This window comes from Drosophila mauritiana, chromosome 2R, assembly GCF_004382145.1.
Source record: "Drosophila mauritiana strain mau12 chromosome 2R, ASM438214v1, whole genome shotgun sequence".
In the NCBI taxonomy this organism is placed as follows: domain Eukaryota; kingdom Metazoa; phylum Arthropoda; class Insecta; order Diptera; family Drosophilidae; genus Drosophila; species Drosophila mauritiana.
This window is the reverse complement of record NC_046668.1, coordinates 21,369,200-21,380,947: the sequence shown is the minus strand read 5'-3', so window position 1 is coordinate 21,380,947 and position 11,748 is coordinate 21,369,200. Positions and strand designations below refer to the sequence as shown.

The following is an 11,748-nucleotide window of genomic DNA, read 5'->3' as shown; positions in this document are numbered from 1 at the left end:
AGAAAGCTATAGAGACCGTTATTAGTGTCTTCTCTTCAAACCAAAAATGAAATACATCGGACATTGGCCTGGTATAATTGGCCGTGAAAAGATGCTTCTCTTATTCAGGAGCGAGCTGGCAACTCGCGTAGCTTCTCGGTGCGGTCCTCGTGGGTAATGATGACCTCCACGGCGCGCATGTTGGGCGTCAGGAAGTTCTCCAGGATCTCGGAGCCGCGCCGCGGCTTGCGATCGAAGGGGAAGCCCATGGCCTTGCGATCCGGATAGAGGCGGTCGCGCAGGCCGCAATAGGAAGCGGCGATGCTGCAGCCGCAATCTGCGACCGTCTGCTCAACCTGCAGGAGGAAGGAGTATTGGGATCAGGAGGTATCCGTAGTATACCCTAAAGACACCTTACCTTATCCTCTTCGTAGTTGGAAACCATGACAAAGAGCTCGAAGCGCAGACCCTCTGGCCGACCCTTCGGAATCAGCATGTGCTGGGGCCAGCCGCAGCCGCACAAGAAGTTCTGCAGCTCCTCCAGCTTTTCCAGGTTGCGGAAGGTGCGCTCGAACGGAATGGTGACACTCGACTCCGTGGAGTTCCGGGTGATCGTATGGCTGCCGGGAGGCATGGTAACCACGAACTTGTCCAGCTCCACCATCATCAGGCGCTGCTGCTCCAGCAGCATGGGTGCATTGCGATCATCCAGCTTGGGCGCCAGGAAGATGCGCACGTAGCCATACCGCGTGGCCTCGCTGGAGTTCTCCACCTTGATGGTGTAGCTGAATGCGTGGTGCTGCAGATGAGTGAACCGAGCGAGGACATGGCCGCGCGGCACGAAGTCAAGGCCACGGGACATGTCCACATCGGACTCCTGCCAGAAGGTGGTTAGCTTGTTCACCTGACCCTGGCTCTCCACCTGGATGCTCTCGACGCGAACGTCCGGAAAACAGAGCTCCTGCTTCTCATAGGGGGAAAGCAGGCGCTTGTGCTCCTGGAACATGTTGTCGATGAAGGCGTGCCACTTGTAGAAGATAGGATCGCGCATCGCGGTGGAGGCGTCACCCATCACGCCAGCGTACTCCAGGTGCTTGTTGGTCGGATCGTGGGAGTACGCAATGAGTATGTGTCCCATGTTGTGGAAGTCGCCGTACTGCAGATGGAAATAGACATGGGATGGGGATCTAGAGATTATCACTTAGATTCCTTACCAGCGTACTGTTAGGCGTCAGATCGGAGGCCTCGATGATGTTGCCCAGGATGTCGATGCCCTTCGAGTCATCCAGGACGATCTTTTCATTGTTCGTCTAAAAAATAACCAATTAGATGTTAAATGCATGTACTCCTGTACTCCTACCCCCACTCACATCCAAAACGTAGCCCTGATGAATGGCCTCGTAGATGCGTTCGCGCCAGCGCTTCATGTCGTCGATGCCCACCCTTAACTGGTTATTGGGCCGGTCCACGTCGCTCAGCCGGGTGTTGTCGAAGCGCGGAGGATACGCCCTGCTGGCCACCAGCGAGTCCATCTTGGGGAAGTAGCCCTCGGCAATGGGCTCGTCCAGGTTGTTGAACGACTGCACACGGGACATGTGGTTGCTCAGCCGCTCGGCATTGTAGCGGGCAATGATCTGCTGATGCATATAGTAGAACAGCTCGCCACGACGATCCTTGTCTACGATGCTGCGGTCGGACGCCTCGATGGGATAGACCAGATGCCAGTGCCAGTGGTGCAGGTTGACGCCCAGGTCCTCGCGGAAGTACCACAGCCGGTGCTCCACGTCGAGATCGGAGGCGGTGTACTTGACCGAACTGACGACGGGCAGGCGGGCGGCGGAGCGCTCCACCACAAAAGACTCCTCGCGCATGCTGCGAAGCATCTGCGAGTCGATGAAGCGATCCGGAAAGATCTGCGCGAAGGCGGGCAGTTCCAGGTCCTTGGTGTCCGGACGGTGGAGCAGGGCCACCGACAGGGCGTAGTTGAAGAGCACCGGATTGACGCGATCCCTGGCGTACACCGCCACGCTCTGCAGCTCATCCACGGTGGGCATTTTGGTGAAGACCTCGATCAGGTGGCTGGCCATCTTGCGGTGAGACGTCAGGAAGAGCGAGAACTGCTCCGAGCGGCCCAGTCTCATGGGGCTACTGAGATCCGGTATGGCGATCTCCTTGACCAGGACGTTCTTCTCGGACGCGCTGCTCACGCGCCGCTGGACCTTCTTGCACACCTGGTTGTAGCGATCGGTCACGTAGGAGTCGGGCACGTCAAAAACGGTGCCATTGCCGCCCTTGTCCATGAACACGGGCTCCGTGGGATGATCGAACAGCAGGAGCAGATTCTTCTTGTCAGCCATTTTCGGTGGATTCGTGCCTTGGAGGACGGACCTTTAGGGAGCAGTTGTGGATTCTCAACTGAAAGTCCCACCCAACTATCATCTCCTTTTATACCCAGCGAGCCGAGGAGCTGCAACCGAAATGCCCTATGGTTACATGGCGAACATCTCAAGTTCGTCAACCCCAAAAAACAATCTAAAATATTACTAATACATGGCTTTGCAACTTAAGATATTTAAACTATTGCCAAGCATTGAATCACAGACTTCCGAAAAATACATTTTTAAACGATAAGATGCTTCTGATTCATCCTAGTTTGTTGGAAACTTAACGAACAATGTAAGTTTCGGAATGTATTTGTAAGTTTAAATCGTATAATAGTCGGTTAACTACGTAAATAAGGCTTTTTTAATTTAAGTAGGTGACGTAGAAACGAAATAACGAAACAAAAATTATAGTAATTTTTTTTTTGTTTATTTAGTTTTCATAGAACAAGTGTAACTATGTATTTAATTTGATTTGTGCATTGTATTAAATTCATTCAATCGTCAATTGTTTCCAGTGTACGTCAGAATTAAGCTTATCTAGCAAACAGTATTTTGCAGCTAAGCCCCTGCGGTCACACTTATTCGTGGAACATCAGGAGAACGTAAACAAATGGAGCACGAGGTGGCTGTTTCAGGAGGGGATTCCTCGCAGGAGGAGATCACTGGCAGTTCGCCACTCAAGCCCTCCAAGAACACGGCCATCAAGTGCCTAAAGTGCGACAAGGTGTACATATTTCCGACCGACAAAGACGACTGCCTGGCGCATTTGTATTTGGAGCACCGACTGGTCATCGCCGATGTGGAGGATATAGCACTTCTGGAGGACTACCTCCAGTACTGGGAGAAGGAGTTTCAGAGTATGAGAATCAGCAACCCTACCCTTACCATTTGAAAAAAATAATCTCCTTTCAGCCCACGAATTTGAGCAATATTGCACCACAATGTTCTTGGATCAACTGCCCGATGGCAAGTACGCCAAGAACGAAAAATACTACCTGCTGTGTGACATCCTGCCCCAGGACTACGAGCTGCGGCGAAGGTTGAAGGAGAAGCGACTAAGTGAAGCCCTGGAGCGACATCAGTTCGAGCTAACCGACCGCAACTTCTCCAAGGAGTGCCTTTTCTGCAGGACCATCATCAAGGGATTGAGGGCGGACTATCTGGACCACCTGTTTGACAAGCACTTTCTGTTGGTTGGCAAGCCCGAGAAGCTGGTGTATGTGGACGAGCTGCTGGATCAGCTGGAGGAGAACCTGAATCGGCTAATGTGCCTCTACTGCGAGAAGATCTTCAGGGATCGCCCCACGCTCAAGGAGCACATGCGCAAGAAGGGCCACAAGCGGATCAATCCGAACCGAAGGGAGTACGACAAGTACTTCCTTATCAACTACAATCGTGTACCAACGGACCCCACGCCCCGGAAACAGCACCACCAAAAGCGAAGACGGGAAATGGCATCCGTGTCCACAGTCGCTGATCCTGAAACCGGCAGCGTGGACTTCGACAAGCACTTTGCCCGCCCCGATTCGGATGGCGAACACGATTCGGACTGGTCGGATTGGGCGGCTAATGGTGAGCCTAGCTCCATTAAGTGCCTGTATTGTCATCACCTCGGAGACAGCTTCACTGCCCTCAAGGAGCACATGCACGAGGTCCATCGCTTAGATTTCGAAAAGGCCACCAGTTCCCTGAACTTCTACCAACGCGTCAAGGTGGTCAACTACCTGCGTCGCCAAATGTGCCTGCTGCGCTGCGTAACCTGCGACCTGCAGTTCGGCGAGGAGGAGCTGCTCGCAGAGCACATGACACAAGAGTCTCACCACGGGATCGGCGAGAAGGAGAGCTGGGACAAGCCTGAGTTCTTCTTTCCGTACATCGAGAACGATGGTCTGCTGTGTGTACTGGATGATTGTGGAGGCGATGACCCAGAGGTCGATACGGTGCGCATCATCTCCGAAGACAGTCTGGCGCAGATCAACAAGGATGCGGAGCGGTTGTCCCTCGAGAATTTTAAGCTGTTGTAACTGAGATTTTTGTATTGTACAGTTTACGTTTAGAGGAAACTAAGTAAATAGCAATGGAATTTAAGTGTTTATTATATTTATAGATATGGATGCACTAAAAGGTGTATTAATTTATGCAAATAACTTTAAGCAGAGGAGCTAAATACTTTTTAAAATAATATATTTTATAGCCGCATAAGGGTTAATTCAGTCTGCTTAGCGAATGCAAGAACCACACCACTCAGCTAACGTTGCCACCTTTTCGTTGGACATCGATTGTTTTGCAGACTGACATCATTCCCATCGAACCGAACAAAATAAAGAGAAATTCAGCGAAAAATGGAGGCACTGGACATTCTGGAGAAGCGCATCGATGCCCTGACACGAGTCCTGGGTCCGGGCCAGGACTCTGAGGTGGGCGAGGGCGTGGTCGACGCCCTGTGCTCGGCACATGCCCTCCTGGGCGAAGCAACCACAGGAAGTGCTGCACTTCAGCAGTGCGTAAAGAGATCCGACGAGCTGGAGAAGTACCTGGACCCCAACTTTCTGGAGGAGCACCAGCAGGTGCGCTCCAAGGAGGTGTACCTGCACGCCGTGGCCCCCGAACTGCACACGCAGGCGGAGCAGCTGGAGAGGATTAAGCAGCTGGAACCGGCCCTAGGCGCGGAGTACTTCCGTAGCATTCCCGCCGAGTGTCTGGAGCAGCTAAAGGGCATCACGCAGAACAACGGGGAGTACGCGCAGCAGAGCGAACTCATCGAGGAGAGTCTGGTCCTGGCCATGAAGCGATATGGCGAGATCCAGGCGGGACTGCTGAGCTCCCTGGATGCTATGAGCGAGCGGTTGGACCAGGTAGAGGAGCGCATGGAGCAGAGGAAGCGGGCAGAGCTGAGCAAGGATGTCCCGCCCAAGGATTGAGCGCATATCGATCCAAAGACTGCTGAAAGTATTTTATACGACCCCGTTTCCAAATGCGTTCCCCTGCGAATCTGGTTCCACTTAAGGTAAAGGCCATGGATGTAACCTAGGTTCTATTGTAAAGTGTAATCGTAGCTAAATCCCGATTTGATTGGAACTGATTGAGAATCCGGGATATTAGATTTTCTAACCACTCCAACGTAAAGTGGCGCATGATGCTCTTTCAATTGTAAGTTTCATTTTTGAAAACTATTTAACTAAGCACAATAAACTATATTACAAATCTAATGAAATCCAATCAAAATCCTATCTTACAGAAGGAAAATGCTATTATGTGATTCTAGCACAATAGGGATTGATCATTGGCAGAATTTTTATTATCTATACAATGTATACAATTCGATGTGAATGTAGAAGGAAATAGTTACAAAATAATAATTTACCCGCGGAAACGCTCTTTCAACAGTAAATTTCCAATGCTAATGTTTATATTGTCCGGACAATAAGAAACTTAGCCAGAATTAAAAGTAGTTGGCGCATCACAAGCTGAATCCAATGGATATCCTCTTCACCAACATACAAGGCACAGTCTTGACTTTTCTTCTTCCCAAGAACAAAGTCCGGCGCTCCTAGAATCGGAGCTCGTTTCTAACTATCCTCTCGTATACGGCCGGGGTGAGGGGAGCATACACGCCATCCGGTTGTGCGTAGAAGAGTTCATCGTCGATGATCTCCGGATTGAAGCCCTGCTGCTGATGCTCCACCTTGCGCAGCTTGAAGGTGCCCGTCAAGTCGATTTTGCGCAGGAATCTGAGGAATTGCGGCCTGGCGTAGTTGGGCAGGGATTTGGCCAGTTCCACGCCCAGCTGGCTGACGTTGACCTCCCGAGTGGGATCGTAGATGGCTGCCATTCCTGCTCTGCCCTCAGTGTTGGGTATGCTTACGCCGTACACTATCACATCCTTGTAGCCAGCCAGATTGCTCAGCTGCGCCTCCACCTCGCTGGTGGAGACATTCTCACCCTTCCAGCGGAATGTGTCGCCGGTGCGATCTCTGAAGTACAGATAGCCCCGCTCATCGGCCACCAGCAGATCGCCCGAGATGAAGGCCATGTCGCCCTTGGAGAAGACATCGTGGACCACCTTCTTGGAGGAGGCCTTCTGGTCAACGTAGCCGAGGAACTCCCGGCAGGGATTACCCCGCACAATCTTTCCGACGAAGACGCCTGGCTCATCCGCCTCGCATCTCTCACACAGTCCTTGGCTGTTCCTCAAAGGCTCTCCCGTATGTGGATCTGCTTTTATGATCGAGATTGGGTAGATCTGCGGCAGTATGCGGGATATGAATCCAATGGCGCCAACTGTGCTGTCATTGTTCATGATGTTGGCATTGCCCTCAGTGGCTCCGTAGAACTCGCCCACTTTTCGGATCCCGAAGCGCTCCACGAACTGCGGCCAAATCTGTGGACGCAGTCCATTGCCGAACACCATTCGCACTTGGTGGTTCCGATCGTGAGGAGCCGATGGTGTGGCCAAGATGTAGCGCGCCATCTCCCCAATGTACTGTCCCACCTGGCAGAAAAATAAGGCACATTAATACAACATATTGGATGATCCAATAGCCAGTTACCGTGCATTGGAAGCGGGCACAGTCCGAAAAGTATCCGGAGGCGCTGAATTTCTTCCTTATGACCACGGTGGAGCCGAAGAGCAAGGCCTGGCCCATGCTCATCACTCCGCCAGCGGTGTGATATAGGGGTAAGGGAGTGTAGAACACATCCTGATCCTTGAAGCCAAGCGTGTAGTGAATGCCAGCAGCTATGAAGAAGTACCTGAAAGTGTAGGAATCGATGTACAGGAGGAACTTACTGCAGCTAGTGGGAAATCTTACCGAGAATGCGTGATGACGGCTGCCTTGGGCAAGCCCGTGGTGCCCGAGGTGTAGATGTAGACCAGCTTGTCGTGATGATCCGCCCGAGAAGCGCCGGCGGCCACCTTATCCTTGGCCGCCGTCTCCAGAAGGCCGTTCAACTGCTGGGCCAGTCCCTGGCTGAGGCCCTCGGAAGCCACCACCTCCTGGTTGGACTCGTCGTTGAACTGATACAGTCCCACGTGGGCGGGCAGATCCTTGGCTATATCCATCACGGCCGACCGGAAACTGGCGCCGTAAATGAGCGCCGTGCACTGGCCCACCGTAATGCTGTGCTGCAGTGAGGCTCCACGGAGGTTCGTGTTGATCAGCGGCGTGATCACGCCGATCTTGGATAGCCCAAGCCAGGTGGCCACGAATTCGGCGCGATTCTCGAGCAGCAGACCCACCACGTCGCCCTTTTTGTAGCCGTGGCTGTGGAACACGTTGGCCACCCGGTTCGAGTGCTCGTTCAGCTGGCGGAAGGTCCACTGCTGGGACTCACTGACAATGGCCAGCTTATCCGGCTGCCGGGCCACATTCGCCTCGAAGATGTCTCCGATGTTCAGGTTCTTGCGCTCCTGGCGCTTAATGAAGAGCAGCACACGGATGTAGGCAAAGAGGGCTCTAAGAAAATACATTTTTAAAAAACTCTGGAATTAAATCCCTAATCCTTGTTACTTACACAGTATCCCTGGGTGTGGTAACTGCTGCAATGTAGAACCAGCGCCATCCTGGACGCACCAGCAGTGTGGTTATTAAGGTGGCGTATAGGGTGGCCACTCCATACCAAGGCCCTTGGTAGTAGAGGATCAGACCGGAAATGGCGGTCAGGACAGGTGCTAGGATCCACTGAAGATAACGGCGGAAGTTGGATTTGGCAGGTGGTTTCAGGTTTTCCGGTTCGTTCATGGAAATGGATACCTACAAAGTCACAATATTAGTATATAACTAAGATGCATGTGTTTAGATTGCCGACTGAGAGAAGGAGAACAACGAATGCATCACCCATACGCCGCGTTAGCCCTCATAAGCGATACGGGTCTTAGATAGCAAATAGAATAGAACCCCCCAACCTGACACCTCCAGATGAAGTTGATTCAAAGCTTTTCCTGATCTTCAGCTAATTGCTTGTTGTTTAATTTGCACTTTAGCTACAGTAGTTCCATAACCCAAACCGCATCAATCAATTAGCACTTTATTTAAGCAATTTGCAAACAAACAAACCAAAACTGTGGAAAGCAAACACACAGAAAATATATAGAGTGGTATGTGGACAAACAAGATCTAGTGGCCAAAGCGGTGACCATTCCGGGCGGATGAAAGTTCTCGGAAGTGCATCAAGGCCTTCTTCTCGGCATCGGAGGCCAATCGGTTCGACAATCTGACCAGCACGCAGATGGTCAGCGCCGAGATGAGTCCCAGCATAAAGAACGCAACCTAGTTATGTGGTGCGATATATAGCATATAGTTCTATGATCTCTCTCTGTGTGTCCGTGGTCTTCAGATTACCTTGTGCCAAATGGTCAGTCGGTGCTGGTTGGCTTTCAGCCCGCCCTCCTCCACCAACGGACTATCGTCGGTGCCCGTCATCATGGTATTCAAATCTCAAGCTTAACTCTTTTGACCCTTAGCGCCTCAATGGTTCGGCTGTTTGTTTTTTGGCTTTGTTTATTTTTTTGTTAAACTGACAGTTGGTTCGCAGAAGTAATGTAACATTGAATTTTTAAACGATCAGATTTCATTTCTTGTTCCTATAGTTCAATAAGTATTTTAAGGAATCTAGTTCTCTGAAGAAACTTTGATGCCTCTCGATTGATGACTGGTTACTTCGTTAATACTACCTTAAGCTTTATTAAATGATCTTTTGCACTGAAAACTATTAAAGATGTGCACCCCAGGAAAAACAGACTTAGCTTAAAATCAGATCTTTCAACTCGTTTTCCCTCCTCAAACGCCATTTATTTCAATAACCTCCATTGAAAACCATTCCAAGTCACCCTGATCTTGACTTTCAAATGGTTTCTGACCAACTCCGCCGCAAGACATAGTTTAGGCTGCACTAATCTTTTATATAAAACCTGATTATGAGCTCTATCCGCACAGATGACCGATCGCATAATACTCGAGACCCAGACCTAGTCCCGGTTAAATCGGCGGGCCAAAAGTAAACTGGTTTCGGTTTTCAGCGGTGTCGATGTTCGTCGATGTTTGTTTCTGATGGCAACGTGAGTATTATTTTGTCGTCAGATAAGGTTCAGTTTGGCAGCGAGGGGTGGGGCGGGGCAGGGCCGGGGGATCCACCCATGGAACAACAAAGCGAATCAAGCGCGAAACCCCAAAAAAATGTACATATGTTGACCACGCTCGTGCGAGTAGGTGAGCATTCTCGTATGTTATTTACCTGTGGGGGGTTCAAGGCCGTCGAACTTGGGGCGGGCGCAGCTCCACCATTATCCGCCGCATCAGCACCACCTGTAGTGGCCGCAGCACCACCATCAACCACGCCAGCGGTGCACATTTTGATTGATTTCGGACTTAACAGCACATCTACAGAGGCTGCAATCTGATGTTGAGCTCGGTTTGGACTTCAATTACTGCGCTGCTCAGGAGGCTTTTATTAAGATTTCTGGGCGGTTGCACAAAGAAAAAGACATTTAAGAATTAATTGAATGTTGTAGACTTTTATTAATGTTTTATATTTTATATTAATATATCTTATATGCTTTACATGTTTGACTAAACATATTTCACATATATATGCTGTTTGATATAAAATTGCTGTTAACTGGGGGCTACAGCGCTCTAGTTTTTCTCAGTGCACTTTCGCAGCGAAATGATGGGTAATTAGGCGACATGCAGCACTCGGAAGGGGCAGGCGACCGACAACAGACAGCAAACAAAAAGAGAAAAGGCGAAAAAGCTGAGAAAAAGCCGAGGTAACGATGTGGGGAATTCGCAATTGTAGTGCTCAGGTGACACCAGCAGATGAGATGGAGAAAAATTGCCTTTTTTGACGCGGCCTGAATGATGCTGCGACGTTTTTGAGTTCAGCTTTTCAGCTATTCAGCGATCGTGGTCTCAAGGTGAGTTTTGGGGTCTGCTGCGGTTGTTTATGCGCGACGAATGGCAAAAGCCAAGTTGAGCGGTGCTACAGGTGGCCCATAAAGGCGTTAATGTATTTTAAACTCAGTTAATGGAAGAGGCAATTAAAGTGAGTTTAGCGTTGAGGAAGTTATTCGCGGCTTGGAGGATGGATTTAAATGGGAAATGGGCATTTGTTTGCTTGAAACGCGGTTACAAGTGGTTGAAGTAAATGAAGAATTCAAGAATTTAAAAACAAGTAAACGAAGTGAGTGAATAATATAAACCCAACAGATACAGATAATATATACAGCTAAGCTAATTGGCTTCAATAGAAACCCTGTTAAGCTAATGGCTCTTGTGTCAAACAATAATTCATTAAAATGCGTTTAGCCCATTTCCCTTTCGGCTTGTTCGCTAATTTGCCAATGCATAAACATGGCTTTTACTCAGCCTGCGGCTGGCTCAAAACTTAAGTTTCAGTCCTCGTGTTGCAAATTATTTTTTACAACATTTCGCCCATGCAAACATTTAGTGTAGCTACTTCATCACTGTGGTTTCTTTTGTTTTTGTTTTAGTTTTTGTGGCACACATATAGACGAACACATAAGATCGGCAGAGATCATTAAGAGATGCGGATGTTGGCGACGCTTCATCACTTTCACTGAAATCTTCTTCTCCTTTCTTTTGTTAAATTGCTTTGCCTTTTGTGGGTCCCCGCATCCCAAGCTCGGAACTTTCAGAGGATGGGGATTAAGAGATTCGAGATGAGATGTGGGATGCGATCAAATTGCGGCTGAAATTGCTGTTCACTCTATTAACTTGATGGATATATTGCACGCACAACCAGAATCGAAACAATCTTGCTCTCGAAGGTCGTTTTTGAGGTATAGCGACTTTATTTAAAATACTTGTTGGGTTCCGAGCTTTTAGGCAATATCTTATCACTGTCTTTAGTAAGGGCGATCAACAGTCACAAAAAGAGAATTATACATAAGACGCACTTGAATAATAATTTCACAATTGTCAATAAAGGTGGAGTCCTTAATATAGAAATATAAAGTTTACACTATCCAAGTTTCACTGTTTGGTGGATATTTTTTATCATTTAATTGAATCACTTTCTCGGATGTTTTTAACCTATATTTGTATAGAATTTTACTTGATGTTTTTTGCAGTTTGGTGCGAGCTTAAGTCGGAGTTTAAGCCAGCGACGTCTTTCGGCCAACAGCTTCGTTCAGCAACTGGGCCCAAAAAGCTAACTGCCTCTGGATCCGTTGTTGCCGGAGCTCCGTCGCCGTCGACGTCGACGTCGGTGGCAACAGGTCGCCGTCGCGAACACAGATACACACTGGCACAAAAAGCCAAGCTTCGGGTCGAAGCTCTGCTGCTGAGCCAAGTTAACAAGGTGCTGCAGCTGTTCTTGTTGTTGCTGGCCGGCTGAAATTGTCGGTTGCGATTCTGCTGTGTTT

General features: G+C 49.4%; 4 protein-coding genes across 6 annotated transcripts; 2 read left to right on the top strand and 2 right to left on the bottom strand.

Moving 5' to 3' along the window:
- Positions 1-43: 43 nt before the first annotated feature.
- On the bottom strand, positions 44-2,416 carry LOC117135879 (phenoloxidase 3). Its single transcript, XM_033296422.1, has 4 exons — positions 1,350-2,416; positions 1,194-1,289; positions 398-1,135; positions 44-335 (listed from the first exon to the last, which is right to left on the bottom strand). Exons 1-4 carry the CDS (start codon positions 2,334-2,336, stop codon positions 105-107), a joined length of 2,052 nt encoding a protein of 683 aa, XP_033152313.1. The 5' UTR covers positions 2,337-2,416; the 3' UTR covers positions 44-104.
- A 465-nt stretch (positions 2,417-2,881) lies between these two features.
- Positions 2,882-4,451, top strand: LOC117135880 (zinc finger protein 277). Its single transcript, XM_033296423.1, has 2 exons — positions 2,882-3,220; positions 3,276-4,451. The coding sequence occupies exons 1-2, from the start codon at positions 2,974-2,976 to the stop codon at positions 4,385-4,387; spliced, it is 1,359 nt and encodes a 452-aa protein (XP_033152314.1). The 5' UTR covers positions 2,882-2,973; the 3' UTR covers positions 4,388-4,451.
- Positions 4,452-4,627: 176 nt separating this feature from the next.
- On the top strand, positions 4,628-5,577 carry LOC117136727. The gene has a single exon (XM_033297757.1). It carries the CDS (start codon positions 4,706-4,708, stop codon positions 5,282-5,284), a length of 579 nt encoding a protein of 192 aa, XP_033153648.1. The 5' UTR covers positions 4,628-4,705; the 3' UTR covers positions 5,285-5,577.
- Positions 5,578-5,619: 42 nt separating this feature from the next.
- LOC117136726 (long-chain fatty acid transport protein 1) lies at positions 5,620-11,541 on the bottom strand. Of its 3 annotated transcripts, XM_033297752.1 has the most exons (6): positions 11,439-11,541; positions 9,597-9,821; positions 7,878-8,116; positions 7,175-7,819; positions 6,914-7,115; positions 5,620-6,855 (listed from the first exon to the last, which is right to left on the bottom strand). In XM_033297752.1, exons 2-6 carry the CDS (start codon positions 9,711-9,713, stop codon positions 5,914-5,916), a joined length of 2,145 nt encoding a protein of 714 aa, XP_033153643.1. In that variant the 5' UTR covers positions 9,714-9,821; positions 11,439-11,541; the 3' UTR covers positions 5,620-5,913. The 3 variants fall into 3 exon arrangements, with proteins under 3 accessions (XP_033153643.1, XP_033153647.1, XP_033153644.1); XM_033297756.1 differs by lacking the exons at positions 9,597-9,821; positions 11,439-11,541 and adding an exon at positions 8,705-8,821; XM_033297753.1 differs by lacking the exons at positions 5,620-6,855; positions 6,914-7,115; positions 7,175-7,819; ... (1 more) ...; positions 9,597-9,821; positions 11,439-11,541 and adding exons at positions 8,375-8,632; positions 8,705-8,856.
- Between the last annotated feature and the right edge of the window lie 207 nt (positions 11,542-11,748).

What these genes read in the sequence shown, in the direction of transcription:
- LOC117135879 (XM_033296422.1), bottom strand. Translation starts at nt 2,336, where the DNA reads ATGGCTGACAAGAAGAATCTGCTCCTGCTGTTCGATCATCCCACGGAG. An exon ending in TGACGCCTAACAGTACGCTG is followed by an intron (nt 1,136 to 1,193) that starts GTAAGGAATCTA and finishes TTCCATCTGCAG; the next exon opens with TACGGCGACTTCCACAACAT. An exon ending in CCAACTACGAAGAGGATAAG is followed by an intron (nt 336 to 397) that starts GTAAGGTGTCTT and finishes TTCCTCCTGCAG; the next exon opens with GTTGAGCAGACGGTCGCAGA.
- LOC117135880 (XM_033296423.1), top strand. Translation starts at nt 2,974, where the DNA reads ATGGAGCACGAGGTGGCTGTTTCAGGAGGGGATTCCTCGCAGGAGGAG. An exon ending in CTGGGAGAAGGAGTTTCAGA is followed by an intron (nt 3,221 to 3,275) that starts GTATGAGAATCA and finishes ATCTCCTTTCAG; the next exon opens with CCCACGAATTTGAGCAATAT.
- LOC117136727 (XM_033297757.1), top strand. Translation starts at nt 4,706, where the DNA reads ATGGAGGCACTGGACATTCTGGAGAAGCGCATCGATGCCCTGACACGA.
- LOC117136726 (XM_033297752.1), bottom strand. Translation starts at nt 9,713, where the DNA reads ATGTGCACCGCTGGCGTGGTTGATGGTGGTGCTGCGGCCACTACAGGT. An exon ending in ACCACACCCAGGGATACTGT is followed by an intron (nt 7,820 to 7,877) that starts GTAAGTAACAAG and finishes GTATTTTCTTAG; the next exon opens with AGCCCTCTTTGCCTACATCC. An exon ending in GCCGTCATCACGCATTCTCG is followed by an intron (nt 7,116 to 7,174) that starts GTAAGATTTCCC and finishes CTACACTTTCAG; the next exon opens with GTACTTCTTCATAGCTGCTG.